The sequence below is a fragment of the Carassius gibelio genome, chromosome B11 (genome assembly GCF_023724105.1).
Source record: "Carassius gibelio isolate Cgi1373 ecotype wild population from Czech Republic chromosome B11, carGib1.2-hapl.c, whole genome shotgun sequence".
NCBI classification, from domain to species: domain Eukaryota; kingdom Metazoa; phylum Chordata; class Actinopteri; order Cypriniformes; family Cyprinidae; genus Carassius; species Carassius gibelio.
In genome coordinates this window covers 3,755,894-3,777,681 of record NC_068406.1, presented here as the reverse complement: position 1 = coordinate 3,777,681, position 21,788 = coordinate 3,755,894, and the positions used below count along the sequence as shown (strand labels likewise).

The 21,788-nt window shown below is 40.7% G+C and overlaps 1 protein-coding gene and 1 pseudogene across 1 annotated transcript; one reads left to right on the top strand and one right to left on the bottom strand.

Annotated features, from left to right (window-relative positions):
• Positions 1 to 712: 712 nt before the first annotated feature.
• Positions 713 to 9,651, top strand: LOC127967927 (uncharacterized; annotated as a pseudogene).
• Positions 9,652 to 15,260: 5,609 nt separating this feature from the next.
• On the bottom strand, positions 15,261 to 21,564 carry smug1 (single-strand-selective monofunctional uracil-DNA glycosylase 1). The gene is made up of 3 exons (XM_052569098.1): positions 21,424 to 21,564; positions 19,981 to 20,287; positions 15,261 to 16,410 (listed from the first exon to the last, which is right to left on the bottom strand). Exons 1-3 carry the CDS (start codon positions 21,447 to 21,449, stop codon positions 15,883 to 15,885), a joined length of 861 nt encoding a protein of 286 aa, XP_052425058.1. The 5' UTR covers positions 21,450 to 21,564; the 3' UTR covers positions 15,261 to 15,882.
• Positions 21,565 to 21,788: the final 224 nt, after the last annotated feature.

The window sequence follows — 21,788 nt, the reverse complement described above, 5'->3', positions numbered from 1 at the left end:
ATGTTAACGGATTCCAGTTGCATTCCAGGACCGTTGTGTCTGCAGCAGTGCAGCGATCATTTACGTACCGAGAAGCTAACTGCAAACGCATCCTGTGTGAAAGGACATCGAGTCCGTGCTGCACCACATACGTAACACACACGGACTGCATGCGCACTGCAGACAGAGTATGTGTGAAACAGGCGAGAGCAGGACCGTAGCTGGGGTCAGCAGGGCCCTGGTGAAGGTTGTACCAGTGGGCCCTGTTTGAAATTGTTTAATTTGTATGTTAGTTTATTTTTGTTTATTTGTGCTATTTAGACAATGTTTAATTTTTTTTTTCAAGTTTGTAGGTGTCAAGGTACAGAAACCAAATAATTAAATGTAAAATAGCACTGGATAGTCTTCAATGTAAAAATTAAATATACAATCAAACCTACATTTATTCAGACACCTTCCACATTTCTCACAGTATTAGTTTATATATATATATATATATATATATATATATATATAAAACAAAAATTATATCTGGTGTCTGAATTATTTTTGGTTTGACTGTTAAAACTACAAAGTAATTCAGTCAAGAGCATTGAGTGATTTTCATTTTCTTGGATTAACATTACAGCAGCCAGTAGCTAAATTAGGTGCGGACACTTTAAGAGACGATGAACGCATCCCATTTTTTTCCTCAACTGTTCAGCTTTTCCGCATCTTGTTTTTGGATGCTTTAATGTTTAAATCGACATTCATAATCAGCATCGCTTCAGAAAAGTTTGGGACCAAGGAACAACGCGCCACCAAGACGTCCACTGCAGCACCAATTCCAAACCGACAAGAGGTCAAGATTACCCAACATTGACAAGAGCTGAGGACACTCAGGAGCCAGTACCGAAAGGCAAACGAGGAGGAGAAGGCAGAAATTAGGGGTGTGATAAGGAAGAGGCAAATCAACCTTCGGGAGACTGAATAGCACAGGAAGAGGGGAAAGGAGAGGGCCCGTAGGTGCAGTGCCTTCATTGCGGACCCATTTGGTTCTACAACAAATCTGCTGGGAGAGAAACGTAGTGGCCAACTCTCATGTCCTGAGGAGGATATCAACCATTATATCCGTAACATCTATAGCAATCGCAAGAGGGAGCAAGACCTTGGGCACTGTGCAGCCCTGATATGCCTACCTGGACCTAGCACTCTCTTTAACATCAACGAACACATCCTTAAAGGAGGGGGTGAAATGCTATTTCATGCATACTGAGTTTTTTACACTGTTAAAGAGTTGGATTCCCATGCTAAACATGGACAAAGTTTCAAAAATTAAGTTGTACGTTTGAAGGAGTATTTTTGTTCCAAAAAAACCTCTTCCGGTTTGTCACAAGTTTCGGAAAGTTTTTTTCGAGTATGGCTCTGTGTGACGTTAGATGGAGCGGAATTTCCTTATATGGGTCCTAAGTGCGCGCTCTTCTGCCGGAAGAGCGCGCGCTCCCATATAGCAGAGCAGAGAGAGGCTGAGCACAGCCTGATCAGAGCGAGAGCGTCGCGAAAAGTCACAAAAGAAGTGTGTTTTTGGTTGCCAGGGCAAGACAACCCTGCACAGATTACCAAAAGAGAAACAGCATTAAGGGACCAGTGGATGGAGTTTATTTTTACAGAGCATCAACGGAGTTGTGCAAGTGTTTTTGTTTGTTCCCTGCATTTCGGATTGCACGTCGTTTATTTCTTAAGGATAATGCAGTCCCAACGGAAAAGGGTCACGATTGTGTGTTGGAACCACATGCGGTGAGTAAAACTGCTTCAAATATCTCTGTGTTGTTAACTTAGCTATCAGCGCGTAAGCACATCAAGTAAACAACATGCGATGTTGTCATCAAACTGCACTTTCCACATGTACAGCTTAAAAAAAAAAAAAAAAAGACGACATAAAGTGGAACTTAGTCATTTTCCAAAACCGCTAAGCAAATATATACAGTTTCAGTACATACCACATAGCATACCGCCTTTGCTGATGCTGCTCTTGTTAAATTTCAGCCTCTGGATCTGTGTCACAGCTTCCACATGCTCTCAACTCAAAAGCCTACTCGCGCTCGTGATTCTTTAGCTCCGCCCACACGTCACGCCTCTAGGCGCTCGCGTTTTTCCGGGGAAAATCGGTACAGACTATCTTTCTCTTATAAATATAATAAAAATAAAGACTTTTTGGAGTTATGAAGGATGCAGTACTACTCTATAGGTACTCAAGATTAACAGGATATTGAGTGAAAACGAGCATTTCACCCCCCCTTTAAAATATCTCTGCCTCCTTGTTAGTGCGTCCGCCTCCCATCGGAGACCCGGGTTCGAGCCCCGCTCGGAGCGAGTCCTTGCTGCTGCTGCTCTCGTTCAGTTTCAGCCTTCACAGCTGTCACATCTTCTCAACGCAACTGGCGCTCTTGATTCTTTAGCTCCGCCCACACGTCACACCTCCAGACGCTCGTGTTTTTCCGGGAAAAATCGGTACAGACTATCTTTCTCTTATGAATAAAATAATACTAAATACTTTTTGGAGTTATGAAGGATGCAGTACTACTCTATAGGTACTCAAGATTAACAGGATATTGAGTGAAAACGAGCATTTCACCCCCCCCATTAAGGAAGTCAAAGAGGTCATTAAATCTGCCAGACTGTCATCAGCACTGGGCCCTAGTGGAGTTCCATAAAAGGTCTTCAAACATTGCCCCAGGCTTCCGGAACGTCTTTGGAAAATTCTAAGAACCATCTAGAGAAGAGGGAGAGTACCTCAGCAGTGGAGATATGCAGAAAGGGTGTGGATTCCCAAGGAGGAGAATGCAAGTAACATCAAGCAGTTTAGGACAATCTCCCAACTAAGTGTTGAGTGCAAAACCTTCTTCAAGATTGTTTCCAATCGTCTGATGGGATTCCTCCTTAAGAACTCCTACATAGACACCTCGGTGCAAAAGGGAGGGGCCCCAGGGTTCCCAGGGTGTATTGAACACACAGTGGTGGTGACACAGCTGATCAGGGAGGCACGAGAGGGCAGAGGGGACTTGGCAATGCTGTGGCAACCTTGACAATGCTTATGGATCATACCACATAGATTGGTGGATTTGGCACTGAACAGATACCACATTCCAGAGAAGATTAGAAATCTCATCATTGACTATTATACCAACTTCAGTCTTAGGGTGTTCTCTGGGACTTCAGTAATGGAGTGGCATCGACTGGAGAAGGGCATCATTACAGGCTGCACAATCTCTGTGTTTCTGTTTGCACTGGCCATGAACATGCTTGTGAAGTCTGCAGAAGTGGAATGAAGAGGTCCATTGCCCAGCCGACAACCCCCGATTAGAGCATTCACGGACGATCTTACGGTCACCACAACCAGATTGCCCGGATGAAGATGGCTTCTGCAAGACCTCGAACGGATCATCACTTGGGCAAGAATGAGCTTCAAGCCTGTGAAATCCAGGTCCCTGGTCCTGAGGAAAGGAAAGTAGATGATAAATTCAGATTTATGCTGGGAGACAGAATTCCATCAGTGTCGGAAAAGCCAGTGAAGAGCCTGGGCAAGCTCTTCACTCACAACCTGAAGGACACCACGGCAGGGTACCAGCAATGACCTCGACACATGGCTCTTGGCAGTGGACAATTCAGGACTTTCTGGTAGGTTCAAGGCCTGGATTTACCAGCATGGCATCCTTCCTCATCTCCTCTGGCCACTGCTGATCTACAAAGTCCCAATTACCACCGTGGAGGGCTTCAAGTGGAAGGTCAGCAGATTTCTGCACAGATGGCTGGGCTTGCCACGAACCCTAAGTAGCATTGCTTTCTTTGGCCATAACACCAAGCTACAGCTTCCCTTTCGTAGTCTGACAGAGGAGTTCAAGGTCACATGAGCCAGAGAAGTCCTGCTCTATCGAGACTCAGTTGACACCAAGGTCTCCTCAGCAGGGGTAGAGGTCAGAACAGGAAGGAAGGGGTGCGCCCAAGCAGGGGGCCTGGACAAGGTGGGAGAAAACATCTGGCCGCAAGATCACTTGGGCAGAAATCTGAAAGCCACACCATTTTAAGTTCTTGGTCCAGTCAGTATGATGTCCTCCGTAGTCCTGCCAACCTGTTCACCTGGGGTCTGGTGGATTCACCTGCTTGCCAAATCTGCCAGAAAAGCGGATAATTAGAGCATATCCTCAGCTACTGCTAAAAAGCCTTAGGAGATGGCCGTTATCGTTGGCGCCATGACCAGCTACTGAAGGAAGTAGCAGACGCCATCTGAACTGGCATTAACATCAGCAAACAGCAAGAGACTGGCACCTCCTTGTGGACCTAGGGAGTCAATTGAAGTTCCCAGACACCATTGCAGTCACATCACTCTGACCAGACATGGTCTTGATGTCCCTGGCAAGTAAATAGGTGGTGTTACTTGAACTTCCCATGGGAAGACAGGTTGGAGGAAGCCCAGGAAAGAAACAGGGCCAAGTACTCTGATCTGGTAGCAGAGTGTTGGAGGAATGTGTGGAAGGCCCAGTTTAAAAGTGTTAAAGTGGGCTGTAGGAGATTCGCAGGCCAGTTTCTACATAGGGTCCTGGTACTCTTAGAGATTTGCAGACTGCATAGGAAAAAAGCCATCAAGAACATCCTGGGAGCTGCTGAGAAGGCTACACGGTGGCTCTGGTTGAGGAGAGGGGACGTGTGGCATAGGGCGGTACTTGGGCACAAGTCAAGTCAAGTCACCTTTATTTATATAGCACTTTAAAAAAAATACATTGCATCAAAGCAACTGAATAACATTCATTAGGAAAACTGTGTCATTAATGCAAAATGACAGTTAAAGGCAGTTAATCATTGAATTCAGTCATGCCATCTCTGTTCAGTTTAAATAATGTCTGTGCATTCATATGCAATCAAATCAACGACATCGCTGTAGATGAAGTGACCCCAACTAAGCAAGCCAGAGGCGACAGCCCCAAGGAACCAAAACCAAAACAAGTCAGGGCCTGATCACCCCCGGTTGGGTCGCCCGGGTGAGGGTGTCTGATGTAAGACCCGAAACACCCTATGACCCCGGGAGAATCACTGACAATGTGTCCAGGTTGCACTGCAAGGTGTATTTAAGTACCCAGTTATTTACTTTTATATTTTATTAAAGGTCTATTTTAACTAGGGCCGGGACTCGATTAAAAAAATTAATCTAATTAATTAGAGGCTTTGTAATTAATTAATCGAAATTAATCGCATTTTAATCGCATATAAATATTTGACCTGAGAACAGTGAGAAGTATATTTTTTTCACATGGATTTATAGTATACCATTGAATAATGACTGAATACATAAGCTTAAGCAACAAAATAGGGTTTATTTTTGTTCAACCAAGTCTAGCAGACCAGTGCAATTTTTGCCATTAAGTGTAGCAATAGCATATTTAGAAACAATTTAGAAATAGTACATTTCAGAAATTCAGGTAGCTTATAGGTGCTGGAACCTTCTGTAAAGTGTTTTTTAAGTATAACACAATACTGTCAATTACATTCAGAACGTTGGAAACCCTGACTATTAGAAAACATCTCTCTGTTGCTTCAGAGGCCATAACATACTAAGTCCAACTCTCAATAACCTTGGCACAAACAATAAAGAGTTCAACATAAACTGCCAGTTGCACCAACAAAATAATACATAGTTCAACATAAAGTGTAAAGTCCACGCTAGCTGCTATATGTTTTGCGTTGAGGTGATACTTGAGGTTCGATGTGCTGCAGTGATATGCGAACGCTAGTTGGTGCTTCAGTATAATCGGTCCGCCAAAACTCATCCAGTGAAAAACGCTCCGCGGTGCAAAAATAAGTTATAAAAAATGCGGGATTTTTTTTCTGTAACTAATTAATCTTAATTAACGTGTTATTTTTTGTGTAATTAATTAATCTCAATTAACGCGTTAAAGTCCAGGCCCTAATTTTAACCCCTATAGTATGTGTTTTTTTTTTTTTTTTTTTTTTCTACTTCCATTATAATTTGGAAAGGGAACACAACAATACAGTTCTGCTTAGGGCACCATTTGGCCAGCAGTGGCCCTGCATACATTAACATCACCAGTGTCCCTCTCATAGGACACTGCACTCATTCACAAAAGTATTATTTTTTATTTATTTTTTTGCATTTGCTTTAAAGCCCTACTGGTTTTTAAATATTTTATTGGTAACACTTTAGAATAAGGTTCCATTAGTTAATGTTAGTTAATGTATTAATTAACATGAACAAACAATGAATAATACATTTATTACTGTATTTATTCATCTTCGTTAATGTTAGTTAATGAAAATACAGTTATTCATTGTTAGTTCATGGTAATTCACAGTGCATTAACTAATGTTAACAAGCACAACTTTTGATTTAAATAATGCATTAGTAAATGTTGAAATTAAGATGAACTAAGACTTATAAATGCTGTAGAAGGATTGTTCTTGCTTAGTTCTTGTTAACGAAAGTAGTTAACTAACATTAACTAATGGAACCTTATTCTAAAGTGTTACCCTTTTATTTGTGTGCTGTTCTGACATGTGTTTTTATTTTATTTTTCTGAGCACACTAAAAGCACGGGCACAAAAACAAAGAACCCTTCAAACTGTGCCTGATTACTGAACCAAGTTATGTTTTGTATTAAAACGTTTAAAAAACACAAGGTTTATGTATAGCCTCAGTTGGTTTTGTCTAACATGAAAGTCAACAACTGAAATTAACAGATGCATGTCTGTATATTAGATGCATTCAGGTTTTAAAGGGACAGTACTGAACATGCTGCCGCTGTAATTAAAGGGATAGTTCACCCTGAAATTTAAATAATAATGATGCCAAAATAAAATGATCAGTCATTTTTTTCTTCCTTTTTTTACTGTTTATTTTTTTTCCGTTTCTGCTCAGTTTTCTACCCTTGTATTCGTTTTGTTTCCATTTTTCTCTCTCTTTGATTTTGTATCTATTTTCTCTGGTTTTTCTTCCCTTCGCTCTAGCGCCAGCTGATCTCGCCCCCTCCTCTCCTGGTGCTCACAGAGGCTGAGCGCATTACCTGTCCGCTGTGCAGTTGGAAGTTAAGAATGAGCCTTTTATCCCGAGTTGGGTTTTTGTTTTTTGGACATAAGGCCTTCGCCTTCCTTCTGTTAATAAAGTTACCATTTTCGCTCTTGGGTCCTTATCTGTCCTGACACCACACACTGACCAGGAATGTCGGGAGGACCTCAAAATCCTAGTCTGTAAATCTCTGTCTGCCCCTTTGGTATTGGGTCATCCTTGGCTCGTTCGTCACGGGCCGAACATTAACTTGGCAGACAATTTAGCTTTGTCATGGAGTCAATATTGCCATATACATTGCCTTCTGTCTGCTCTCTCCCCGATCTCTGTTTCTGTTTCCCTACAGGAGGAGGAGGCGGATCTTTCTCGAGTTCCTGCTTGGTTACCATGGTCTGCAGGCAGTCTTCAGCAGGTCCCGGGCTGTATCTCTTCCTCCCCACCGACCGTATGATTGTGCCATCAATATCCTCCCTGGTGCTTCTCCGCGTTGCGGATGACTGTACTCTCTCTCCGTGCCCGAGCGTGAAGTGATGGAGAAGTATTTCAGTGATTCTCTGGCAGCCGATATTTTTTGTCCCTCTTCTTCTCTAGCCGGAGCGGGTTCTTTTTCGTGGAGAAGAAGGATGGCTCTCTGCGCCCTCTGCATAGATTATCGAGGGTTGAATGACATCACAGTTAAGAACCGGTACCCTCTGCTGTTGATGTCTTCGGCCTTCGATGTCTTGCAGGGGGCCGAGTTATTTACGAAATTGGATCTTCACAATGCTTACCATCTAGTGCGGATCAGGGAGGGGGATGAATGGAAGACCGCGTTTAACAAGCCTCGTGGGCACTTTGAATATCGGGTTCTTCCCTTCGGCTTATCCAACGCCCCAGCTGTCTTTCAAGCACTTGTCAACGACATGTTGAGGGACATGATCGACAGATTCGTTTTCATTTATCTGGATGACATCTTAATTTTCTCTTCTTATTTTCAGGATCATGTCCAGCACGTCCGACATGTGCTTCAGCAGCTGTTAGTGAATAAGCTGTTTGTTAAGGCGGAGAAGTGCGAGTTCCACTTTCAATCAGTTTCGTTCTTGGGACACATCATCTCGTTGGGGGGGATTCACATGGACCCTGCTGAGGGCCGTCTCCAAATGGCCGGCACCTGATTCCCGCAAGGCATTACTGGGATTCGCCAATTTTTATAGGCATACAATCAGAAACTTCAGGCAGGTGGCGGCCCCTCTGACCACACTAACCTCCACCAAAGTCAACTTCTGTTGGTCAGTGGATGCCCAGGCGGCGTTCAATGAATTAAAACGTAGATTCACCTCAGCCCCCATCCTGGTGACTCCAGATACTTCCTGGCAGTTCTTGGTGGAGGTGGATGCGTCAGAGGTCGGTGCCGTGCTCTCCCAAGTGTCCTCCTTAGATAACAAACTGCATCCTTGTGCTTTTTTTCACACCGTCTGTCTCCCGCAGAACGAAACTATGACATCGGTGATCGCGAGTTGTTGGTGGTTCGACTGGCTTTGGGGGAGTGGCGTCAATGGCTGGAGGGAGCGGCCGTTCCATTTCTGGTGTGGACTGACCACAAAAACCTGGAGTACATTCGGTTTGCACGCCGGCTTAATGCGAGACAGGCTCGGTGGGCGCACTTCTTTGGGCGCTTCAACTTCATCCAAGAACGTTAATCTCTTCTCCAGGCGATGTGCCCCCCGACACTATAATACCTCCGGGGTGCGTGCTGGGGGCGCTTACCTGGGGAATCGAGAAGCTCGTCAGACGAGCGCAGGAGGGAGTCGGAGTGCCCGTTGGGTGTCCCACGGGTCTGCTCTTCGTGCCCAAGTCAGTTCGCTCCGCCATTCTCCAGTGGGGTCACTCCTCCAAAATCATGTGCCATCCAGGAGTGAGAAGGTCGCTGGCTGCCATCCGCCAGCGGTTTTGGTGGCCTGCAATGGCGGAGGATGTACGCTGGTTCGTGGGGGCGTGTCCGGTCTGTGCTCAAAATAAATCTTCTAATTCTCCTCCCACTTGTCTGTTAATGCCGCTTCCCATCCCATCCCGCCCCTGGTCCCATATTGCCCTGGATTTCGTGGTTGGACTCCCTCTATCCAGTGGAAATACTGTGATTCTGTGTGGAAAAGCGGTCCACTTCATTCCCCTTCCTAAACTCCCCTCAGCTAAAGAAACGGCCCGGGTGGTCATTGACCACGTCTTCAGAATTCACTGCCTTCTGGAGGACATTGTTTCTGACAGGGGCCCCAGTTCGTTTCGCATTTTTGGAAGGATTTCTGTCGACAGATTGGAGCCACCGCGAGTCTGTCGTCAGGCTTTCATCCACAGACCAATGGCCAGACCGAGCGTGCCAACCAGGATCTCGGTCGGATGCTTCGCTGCCTGGCATCCCATAACCCCTCCTCCTGGAGTGATCAACTCACGTGGGCAGAATATGCTCACAACTCGTTACCGGTGTTGTCTACAGGTATGTCCCCGTTCATGTGTAGTCTGGGTTATCAGCCTCCTATGTTTGCTTCCCAGGGCTCCGAGGCAGCTCTCCCCTCAGTTCAGGCTTTTGTTCAGTGCTGTCGCCACACCTGGAAGAGCGCCAGGGAGGTGCTTATCCGAGCTAGGGGACGCGTTAAGACTGCCGCAGACCGCCACCGTAGGTTGACGCCTCATTATGTCTGCGGACAAAGCGTATGGCTCTCCACCAAGGATTTGCCAATGAGGGTCCCATTGCAAAAGTTGGCACGTAAATTTGTTGGACCATACCGTATTTCCAAGGTCTGTCTCCGGTTGCCCAATTCTCTTTGTCGTGTGCAACCAGTCTTCCATGTATCCAAAGTTAAACCTGTATTGCGTTCGCCCCATTCCCCACCCACCCCCTCCTGTTATGGTTGACGGTTCTCCTGTGTATAGGGTTAGAATAAACTTAGACTCCAGACGTCGTGGGTGGGGACATCAGTACCTAGTGGACTGGGAGGGGTGCGGTCCGGAGGAGAGATGTTGGGTGCCAGCTCGGGACGTCCTGGACCACTCGCTCATCGACCAGTTTCATCAAAGCGGTCCTTTTTCATCGGGGGCGCCGGGAGGCGCTCCTGGGGGAGGGGGTACTGTCAGGACTCGGTATGATCTGTCCAATTTTTCTTCCTTTTTTTTTACTTTGTTTATTTATTTATTTAATTTTCGTTTTTGCAAATTTTTTCCCTTGTATTCGTTTTTTTCCATTTTTTCTCTCTCTTTGATTTTTTTTATCTATTTTTTGTGGTTTTTCTTCCCTTCGCTTTAGCGCCAGCTGATCTCGCTCAGCAATCTACAGTAGGCTGTTGTCTGGCGCACCTGTTCTCTCTATCTCATTACTCACCCTATTTATTTTGCTTGATTTCACTCCTCCTTGTCAGTGTGTTCTGTGATGTTTGGGCATTTTGGCTTCGTTTCTGTTCTGTTCCTCCATTCTGGTCAGTAAGCTCGTTGGTTTGTCTGCCCAGTTGGTGTAATGTGTGCTTTGCCCTCAGATGATTTCGGACTGCTCTTCTGGTTCTCGACCTGGACTGTTTTTGACCTTGTTGCTGTCCGCCGTTCTCAGCCCTGTCTACACCTCGCTTGACCCCCCTGTCTGTTCGACCACTCTCCTGCCTACTGTTTTGGATTAGTTGCCCCTCCTCTCCTGGCGCTCACGGAGGCTGAGTGCATTATCTGCCCGCTGTGCAGTTGGAAGTTAAGACTGAGCCTTTTTTCCCGAGTTGGGTTTTTGTTTTTTGGACGTTAGGCCTTCCCCTTCCTTCTGTTAACAAAGTTTTTTTAAATAAAGCCCATTGCATCTTCCTCCTCATCAAAAGAAAAAAAATATTTCTCATTGGCGCTGCTGTGTGCGGCAACGTCTCTGCTTTTATTCTCAGCCGGCTCTGCCTCATGGGGTAGAGTGCGACACTCCACAATTTTGAAGTAGTAGGAATACCTCCATCCCTCAAAAGTTAGCCTTGGCTGCTTCTCAGAATGCTACCAGCCTCTGTCAAGTACCGCGTGGAACTTGTGACTATTGCACATGGGAAAAGTAACTTTGCGCCGAATTGAAAGATGAACTATGTTTCGTTACCAAATTTTCAGAAGTAGTGCGTTACACTACCTGAAAAAGTAGTTGCGTTACACACAGCACTGATTGTGTCTATGCTTTGTCATAATCAGAATCAGAATCAGAATCAGAATGAGCTTTATTGCCAGGTATGTACACATACGAGGAATTTGTTTTCGTGACAGAAGCTCCGCAGTACAACAGAATGACAGCGACAGAACATAAAACACATAATAAAAGAATAAAAAATACAAATATGTAGACAGTGAATGACAATATACAAATGACAATTGTAGGCAAGTATATTACAAAATGAAGTTATGTATGTACATATATATTGTGTGCAAAATTTAAGTGTATACTAAGTATGTGTGTTAGATAAATAAAGTGTGTGTGTATATAAATATAAAGTGTAGTGTGTCCGCCGTTATTATAAGCTGTTCATAAGATGGATTGCCTGAGGGAAGAAACTGGTCCTGTGTCTGGTCGTTCTAGTGCTCAGTGCTCTGTAGCGTCGACCAGATGGCAACAGTTCAAAGAGGGAGTGTGCTGGATGTGAGGGGTCCAGAGTGATTTTGACAGCCCTTTTTCTCACTCTGGATAAGTACAGTTCTTGAATAGATGGGAGAGTTGAACCGATGATTCGCTCAGCAGTCCGGACTACTCTCTGTAGTCTTCTGAGGTCAGATTTAGAAGCTGAGCTGAACCAGACAGTTACTGAAGTGCAGAGGATGGATTCAATGATGGTGGAGTAGAACTGTTTCAGCAGCTCCTGTGGCAGGTTAAACTTCCTCAGCTGGCGGAGAAAGTACAACCTCTGCTGGGCCTTTTTCACAATGGAGTCAATGTGAATGTCCCACTTCAGGTCCTGAGAGATAGTGGTGCCCAGGAACCTGAATGACTCCACTGCAGTCACAGGGCTGTTCATGATGGTGAGTGGGGGGAGTGCAGGGGGGTTTCTCCTGAAGTCCACGATCATCTCCACTGTTTTGAGGGTGTTAAGCTCCAGGTTGTTGAGACTGCACCAGACAGCCAGCTCTTTTACCTCCTGTCTGTAAGCAGACTCGTCACCGTCCTGAATGAGGCCGATGAGTGTGGTGTCATCTGCAAACTTCAGGAGCTTGACAGAGGGGTCCTTAGACGTGCAATCATTAGTGTACAGGGAGAAGAGCAGTGGGGAGAGAACGCAGCCCTGGGGAGCTCCGGTGCTGATTGTACGGGTGCTGGATGTGTATTTTCCCAGCCTCACTAGCTGCTGCCTGTCTGTCAGGAAGCTGTTGATCCACTGACAGATGGAGGTGTAGCTATATAATAAATGTAGCTATAATGCGTAATAAATATAGGATACTGGGCAAACAATCAAACAAATAAATAAATGAATTTTGAGCAGTGAGTGTATTCTAACTTACTGTATAAGCCTCTGATTAGCCATTGCTTGTAAAACATGTTGTAAACAATGATAGTTTTTGTACCTTTTCTTCTGAGAATGTACTGTAATAATTCATTATATTTGGTTGTGTTTTAGAAATCACAGTTCTGTAGCATCAGTAGAACTATAGCAATCTACAAATGCACCAAATAATTTTTTAATAATTTTTAAACAGATTTATTATTTATTCATTTACATTTTGGTGCAGTTTTCACCTGAAAGGTGTAGACTACTTTTAAAAATACAAAATGATCACATTTGTTACTAACCTACTCCGAGTTCATCTTTTTAAACCAGATTTAATGCATTACAGTTGTATACTTTCAATCCAAGTGACCATTGTTTCTAGACATAAGATGTTGGTATGATGGTATGTTGCTGAATTAAAGAAAAACACTACAGTTGGTCCATCAGAAAATAAGTTTGTAATATTATCTGTCCAGTCTGTCATCAGTAATAAGTGTCACAGCTAGCTTTGTATTGTAAATTTAAGAAGACACAATAAACAGAACTAAGAAGATATACAGAATTTTTACTAAAACTGAAGAAAAGAACACAACAAACATGGCCATGGCAGGGAAAGTGAGCGGCTTGGCGTCTGTGCCTATACTATATGCTATACCGATGCATAATTTTCAGCTTTTTGGTAGAATAATATTTTTGTGTTCTATCATTATTCAAATAAACCAATAAATAAAATAAATGAAAATCCTTCTCTGTGCATTCATTTCTGTTTCACCCTCAACAGTGGATCTCTATACCTCTTCATTTGTCACTCGTTTTCCCTTTCCCTCCGGTCGAATTCTGCTTTAATAACCCTAGCCCTCATTTGTCATTGTATTGATGGCTCTGGCAAGCATCAGCCATTAAACAGGGACTAATGTTAATGCTCAGTGTCTCCACTTGTTGCCAGAGGGGTCACAAGGAGGTCACTTTGTCCATTTTAGACCATCTAAAAGGTTCTTCTTATATGGTATCTGTGAAGCAGACATAATCAATACATAAAACAGCACTGAATATTAGCTACCAGTCTTTGCTGGTAGGCAAGTATCAGAGTTAGTATGTATGTTAGTAACACCTAAATCCCATTGTCACAACACTCAAGAGGCAGAGAAAGAAGATGAACTCGACTGTGGGATTTATGCAGGACCTTATTCTCTCTGAAGGGAGAAGAAAAGAGAAGAGTGAAATGGCTGCTGCTGGGGTCTCTATGCCACAAAATAAATGCCACTGGTAAGACTTACTGAGCTAATTCATAATACAAAACAGAGAAATACCATCATTATTAGGAAGACATTGTATATTTGTGTGCATTTGACCCATTGACAGAAAGAGCAGGAAATAGGAGACTGTTTATTTCCAAAGAGCGGATGACAAGAGTTGGGTTCTCTGAAGATGTGTGAAGAACAAGAGTATTGTCCACTCAGGTTCATACTGGTATCATGAGGGAAAAAAGGCTTTACTCTGTGTATCCGGATTCAGTTCAGATACCCAAATACTTCATTCAATTAAAATAGATTTAAATATGAAAACAGCAAATGGCTAGCTTTGTAAATGAGTTTTCAGATTATCTATGAGTTGCCTTAATTAAAAAATAAATAAATAAAGATTACACTTTACCCTAGTGAAAAAAAAAACTATATATATATACTAAAATGAATTTGAAATACAACTATTTTATTGTATACTACAAATACATTTACATTCTGTATTTATGGACACTGCAGTTGTACTTTTGATATACTAAACTGGAACAACTAATTTTAATTTTTAATGCACGTTAATTGTGCTGAAGTCCAACTAAAGATACACTGAAGTGTATTTGATTGTGCTAAAGTGGAACTATTGCAAGTATACATCAGGTACACTCTAAAGTAGCACTTTAGTTCACAGTCCTGTGCCTCATGTACATACTATGTACTTATTATAGTAATTACAATAACTATGTAATAACTAGGTACTAACCCTAAACCTAACCCTACCCCATGTAGTTACCTTGTATTGCCAGAACTTTCTTGATAAATACACTGTAAGTACACTATAAGTACATGCAAGTACGCATACTGTAAAATAAAGTGCAACCACTCTAAATATATTGCATTTAAAGACTGCTAATATTCAAAGATCATACAGTTTTCATCAACAGTTACATTAAATCACATTTTATGCTTAATATTATGACATCTGTGTTGTGCACAAGTACTACTCCAAATAAAGTTTAATTGTTATTTTTAAGTAGGGCTCAAGTGATGTCAGTACATATGTTGAATGATTTTAAGTATGCTTAGTATAAACCTAATGCATTTTAAATATATTAGGATACCCAAGTAAAAGAATTAAATACTCCATTAATAAAACTGTGATTCTGTTGGTCAGAGGAGAACTGGCCCCCCGACTGAGCCTGGTTTCTGCCAAGGTTTTTTTTTTCTCCATTCTGTCACCGATGGAGTTTAGGTTCCTTGCCGCTGTCGCCTCTGGCTTGCTTAGTTGGGGTCACTTCATCTACATCGATATCGTTGACTTGATTGCAAATAAATGCACAGACACTATTTAACTGAACAGAGATGACATCACTGAATTCAATGATGAACTGCCTTTAACTGTCATTTTGCATTATTGAAAAAAGAAAAAGAAAAAGAAAGCTTCTTCTCAATTCACATTAGATTTGTTAAACATGTTTGTTTTCTTTTGAATACAAAACATTTTGGTTTACAGATGAACACAAAATGAAAGGATGGTGCTGAACATGAGATACAATTTATTACCATCACCTTTACTGTACATTCAACTCAACATTTGGGTTAAACACATAAAAAAAAAAAAAGACAATCCACAATCCAAGGGCAAAAATGAGATTGAATTCAATGTATAATAACCTCTTGAACTCATTATGGCTATGTTGCTAAGTTAGTGTGTTATAATCAAAGACTAACATAAAGTAATATCTACAGTATTTGTTTTTTCTTTTTTGCACAAATGTAATCAAAAAAATGCAGACAAACATATCTATCTATCTATCTATACACTTCTATGGTTAAAGAAAAATAAAATAAATCCTACATATGCATGCACCTTTACATCTTAACATAGAAAAGAGCTTAAAATGGCCATCTAAAGTTCTGTGTATACACACACACACACACACACACACACGGAGAGATGAATAAAAAAAAAATAAAAAAAAAAAAATGTGTGATAAAGTACTCCATTAATTTTCATAACATCTGTTATCTTAAACATGACGTTTTACTGCCACAAATGTCTCATTAAGTCACTGATAATGTCATCAGTAAGGTTCAAAAGAATCAATGAGTGAATTTTAAAATGCAGAGGTAGTAGCTGTCATCATCATCCTCATCATCAACTGGTAAGCAAACTTAACACCCCCAGATTATCTAGTTTGTCCCTGACTATGTTAGCCCATCCTTTATTAGCCAGTGGGTTTCTAGGGGACGGATGCATGATACCCTCCACTCTCACAGTGATGCCTGCTTCTGCCAGAGCCCGTCGAGCGCGCTGCTCGGCTAGCTTGCCCACTCCGATCACCAGGGACACTCCCAGTGCAGTGACCACCTGACAAAGAGCACTGTCACAGCAGGACAAAAGGGCATCTCGCTCCGCAGCCGGGAGCTCAGGCGGAGTTAGGTTCTTGCCAGACTCACTCATGAAGATGAGAGGACACAAGTTGTGCACAAAACAGTGGCGGAAGAAGTTGTGAGTTTCACCGCAGAGCTCTTGGAAAAAGCCCCAGAAACGGGCTCCGCTCACTTCACTCTGAGTGCAGTCGAGGCCTGTGATCCGTCGCTTAGGATGTTCCTCTGCTGGACGGCCGACCGCTCCAGTGATTTTCAGCCAACCGCGAACCGCCTTCACCTCGCCAAACGGTACCTTGATAATGAGGAAGTAAGAGATGTAGTTGATTTTTTTTTTTTGCTTTTTTAAAATGTTCTTCTACATTTCCATCACTTTATTTAAACTGTGAGAAATTATGAAATCTCATATGAACCGTGCCAAGTATCTTGACAACAGTGACAACTGGGTCATTCTTCAGTAGGGGTGGCAAATGAGAGGCAGAATTTGTAAAAAAAAAAAAAAAAAACCTTGTTTGCTTTTTTCTAATAAAATATATTGCTATGCATTTCAAATTAGTTTAATATGATATATCAATTAAAATGAAAAATGAATATGAATATATCAAAAATGAAATCTTAGGAACATTTTGATTTTTAAATAATGTCAACCAATCACTGGTGACACAACCACTTATGTCTATGTCATTTTGAAGTAACACCACAGACTTTATATCACAGGTTACTATAGGCTCTGTGGTGTTACCAGAAAAGACAGTAACACCACAGACAAATCAGCCTAAATCCAGACTTTTCTAAAATGGAGGCTGCCATCATGATGGTTTCAAGATCAGGAGACATTTTGGAAATATTAATAAGTATGTATTTATCAAGATTTTGATTAAAATATGTAAAAATCTGCAAGTTATTAACATAACACCACAGGCACTAATCAAGTGTGACACATGATATAGTCAGACATTTAGCTAACTTTAAGAAAATTAATGAGAAACAATGTACTCCCCATGCACCCCTCAGATCAACCAGCACCTGCAGTGACCTTTACACACAGGAAGTAGTCTAAATAGATTTCCTCCTTTGCTTAAAAGGGCAAAATCCATTGTGTTAACACCACAGACATGAATTTGTGGGACACAACTTTTTTCCTAAATATAACAAAATATGTATTTTTTTAAACAATTTAATAAAATTGTACGTTAAATTAAATCTATATACACATTATAACCACTTTATCTGTGTTAAAAATGTTACATTGTTGCAATTACATTCCATGATACTGCTCTAAGGTATGGCAGGAACATATTTTGTTAAAAAAAGGCAATCTCCCAAACTCAATTAAATATGTATGTTAAAACTAAAAGTTAACTATTAATAGTCCACGAATTGTGTTAACCCTATAGAATATAAACATGTAAACATTTTTCTAATTGATTGGTATTTAAAGTTTATTTCAACAGTAGTAAAGTAGAGGGACACCACTTGCCACCGCAATTGAAGAATGACCCAACTACAGAAACTGATCATTTTTGGTAGAACTCACAAATGCGGATGTTGCTAGTAATAAGTGACTTGTGTGCTTTTTTTATATTCTTTTATACAATCAACAATCCAGATGCTAGGACTTTCTTCTCAGATGTTGCCGTAGACTGCAACTTACCAAAATCACGAATCAGGAGGAGCGACTTTAAACATTTTCAACAGGGCAAAACGTGGCAACATTTGGTTTAAGATAGAAGAATCAAGCTTGAGATTCAAACCCAGACTACTTAATTAAATAAGCCATGATTTAAAATAAAAACTAGTATGCTTACATTGTGACATTTCAACAAAATTAGATGAACAAGCTCCTCTCAAACCCTTTTAAGCGTGCCAATAACTGGGCATATACAGTGGTCATCAAATCATCAAATATCATTACATTTCTAAATATTAATTTTGCCATTAATTGTAATAATCCAGTGCATTTTTGTCTGACAACAGCCAGTGCTCCACACAGAGATGTGATCTGATCATCATCAGTCTGTCTGGAATGACGTGAAGGAACAGAACAAACTGAGACAGACTCAATCCAGAAGAACTGTGGAGAAGTCTCCAAGATGCAAAGCTCCTTGAGAAACTCTGCGCAAGTGCACCAAGGGCAAAAGTTGCTTTAGACAGAAAGCATGGTCACACCAAATATTGATTTGAAAATAAATTTGTGACATTATTTTTGACAACAATCTCATTTTACAGAATTTTTACACAAGGGCCTAAAATTTGAACAGTACTGCAGTTTGCAGGTTTCTTAAAGCATCTTGGAGACATCGCCACAGTTCTTCTCGATTTAGTCTGTCTCAGTTTGTTCTGTTTCTTTTTATGTTCTTTTGTTTTTCAGCAAACACTTAAAGGTATAGCTTATCTAAAATGAAAAAAAAAATATGTCATCATTTACGCACATAATTGTAAAAAAGAATTCTGTGGAGCACAAAAAAATTATTTTGAAGGTAAATGTAAGAATTAAAAATAACTTTTTTTAAAGTGAAAACGTGAAGGTAAAAGTGCATTTATGCTGCGGCGCCCGGGGAGCAGTTGGGGGTTTGATGCCTTGCTCAAGGGCACCTCAGTCGTGATATTGAGGGTGAAGAGAGCGCTGTACATTCACTCCCCCCACCTACAATTCCTACCGGCCGAGACTCGAACCCACAACTTTTGGATTATGAGTCCGAATCTCTTAATATTAGGACACAACTTTTAAGGTTGAGAAAAGAAAAATGAAAGAACACCATGTCAATATGTTCTCAAAATGTAAATGTCTAAGGAGCACACAATGAGTTAAGCAAGTCTTAAACATCTAAAAATGCAACTTTCTACAGATTTCCACAGCATTTTTTTATCAGTTCACAAAAAAAAAAAAAAAAAAAAAAAAAAACTTTTGTACCCAAACACTAGAAAATTGAAATAGCGTGTACTGTAACTTCTGATCACACTGAAGTGTTTTGGTCATGTTATCCAGCTCAGAGGTTAATTTAAGGTACATTTACTTTAAACTGTTTTTTGAGTAACTGAAGTGAATTTATGATTAAAACTAAAATAAATATCTGCCAATGGGCTCAAAAAATCAACTTAATTTAAAAGTAAATAAAGTTTTCATACACCACTGATAGATATTTGTACTTGTTTTAAGCATAAACACACTTACATTTATTAAAGCAAACAAGACTTTATATCTTAATTTTGCATCTGAACCACACCGAACAAAAATGATAAACAACACTTTTGTTTTTGCCCCCATTTTTCATGAGCTGAACTCAAAGATCTAAGACTTTTTCTATGTTCACAAAAGGCCTATTTCTCTCAAATATTGTTTACAAATCTGTCTAAATCTGTGTTAGTAAGCACTTCTCCTTTGCTGAGATAATCCATCCACCGCACAGGTGTGACATATCGAGATGCTGATTAGACAGCATGATTATTGCACAGGTGTGCCTTAGGCTGGCCACAATAAAAGGCCATTCTAAAATGTGCAGTTTTATCACACAGCACAATGCCACAGAAAAATTGGGGCAAAAACAGAAGTCTTGCATTGATAATTTTGTTCAGTAATTAAATAGAGAAGTTTCCATAATTTATTTCGGGAAAACAAGACAAAAACAAACAGGAAGATATTATTATGATTATGATGATTATTATTATTGTTGTTGTGCAAGCAACATTTAATGCTATGAATTTGTGGATTTAAGACATTCTAGTCAATTTCAAGACACTGTTAATGCCTTGATTTGTGGAAAGATCAACTGAAACCCTGTTCTTTACTGAATTTATTCTCACATAATATCATTACAACAAAAATAATACTGTGAAAACATAAAAAGAAAGAAAATCTTCTGACCCCTGTTTGTGCCATGCCAAAAGGTCCTGGGTTCATGCCTAGGAAGAGTATGCTCTGCCCTTCCTGACAGTATTTCTCCACATAACATCGATGTGTGTCCCAGGCGTACTCAAGCGGGTTGTACGTGTATCGCACTGGTTTCCCAAAGGACAGCGTCCGCAACCGTGCGTTCAGTTCCAGTTCAGCCCGCAGGAACCTTGAAGCAACTGTAGAGCCATTAAACAGTTGGTCAGCACCCAGGTCAGGAAGACCGGTGAGATCTTCTCCCAGTAAATGGTCTCTCTGAGACACATCTCCATCTTCCAACCTACAAAAAAAAGAGTTTCCATAAATCACTTAAAAAATGTAAACAACTTAGCAATTGCAAAAACAAACGTATTTGTTTTAATATAGTCATGTATGCTTGTTACAATTATTCTTTATTAGGTGGGAAATTATTTAAAGTACACCTTAAAAAATAAACCTTAAATGCAGTTTTATTATGAAAAAGGGAATGAGGCTGCACTGGAATGTGTTTGTACTACAGTTATTACACTACTTTAAAATATACACTACCAGTCGTAATTTTTGTAATGTTTTTAAAGAAGTTTCTTCTGCCAACCAAGCCTGCATTTATTTGGTTTTCTTGTTAGGCTATCACAAACATTTAAAATCAAAACTCACCCCTGACAGAAACAGTTTTGGATTTAAGTCTTTATTACAAGCAATCTCACGGGTCTTAAAGAACTTTGTTTTTCTGCCTCCGTAAAAGTGCAGATATTATGTTGCCTTGTTTATTTGAAAGTGTACTTTTTCTTGTTTTAATCCTAGCCAGAAAGCCACGTGGGATTGCTTGTTATGTTTAAATGTGTTGCCGCTTGCTTGAGCAAGTTATACAAACCTAGAAGTCAATGCATGAAAAATACGTTGTTTATATTTCTTGAGTTTAAACTTATGTCTATGAAAGATTGTTACTGTACTGTGATAAGAGTATCACAATGCTGAAAAAGTTTTTTTTTTTTTTTTTTTTTTTTTTACATTATTTGAAATCAAAATAATAAACAAATGTTGTGTTTGTGGCCTAAACAGCCGTGGATCAGTAGTGGACTGCAAACGTGTCCTGTGTGAAGCACTGAGACTGTGATGTTCTGCACCGCGCGCATAACACACACAGACGTCACGCGCTGCAGTACTGCTGCAGTATTACTGCTGTTCAAGTTCAGTATTTAAGCTCATTTTAACGGCGCGTAATGGGTTTACTGTGAGTAAATGATTGAAAAAATAAAAATAAAAACATCTAGGAATTTACTCTTGCATAAAAAAGTATTTCCTTGCCATTTTAAAAGCTTCTCAATAACTCTTAGCAATACACGACTCACTACGTTAAGAGAAAATTCAACATAGTAAAGCCATTTTATCACCAGCGTTCGTAAGACTGTATTTTAAAATGTATTTGTGGTTTACCTCTGAACATCGGGGTGTGATTGCATTGTTCCAGAGGCGTTTCCGGCAACAGAAGCGCGACCAGACCGCGGTGCATACTGGGAGCTTCTTCTTCTGGGCTTTGATTATGGGTTGGCAAACAGCTTCATGGTGCATTACCGCCTGCAGTTGAATGGAGTGTGGAGCACCAATGCGAAAATAATAAAATAAAATAAAATAATGTAAAATATGTAATTATCTTTGCTATTCATTATTTAGATTCCACACACATGGTATTAAAGAATTCTCTAATTTGTAACCTCTTGTTTTAGCCAACAGATTTTATATATATATATATATATATATATATATATATATATATATATATATATATATATATATATATA

What these genes read in the sequence shown, in the direction of transcription:
- smug1 (XM_052569098.1), bottom strand. Translation starts at nt 21,449, where the DNA reads ATGCAATCACACCCCGATGTTCAGAG. An exon ending in TCACACCCCGATGTTCAGAG is followed by an intron (nt 20,288 to 21,423) that starts GTAAACCACAAA and finishes TTTTTTTTGTAG; the next exon opens with GTTGGAAGATGGAGATGTGT. An exon ending in TTGGCATGGCACAAACAGGG is followed by an intron (nt 16,411 to 19,980) that starts GTCAGAAGATTT and finishes CTCATTATCAAG; the next exon opens with GTACCGTTTGGCGAGGTGAA.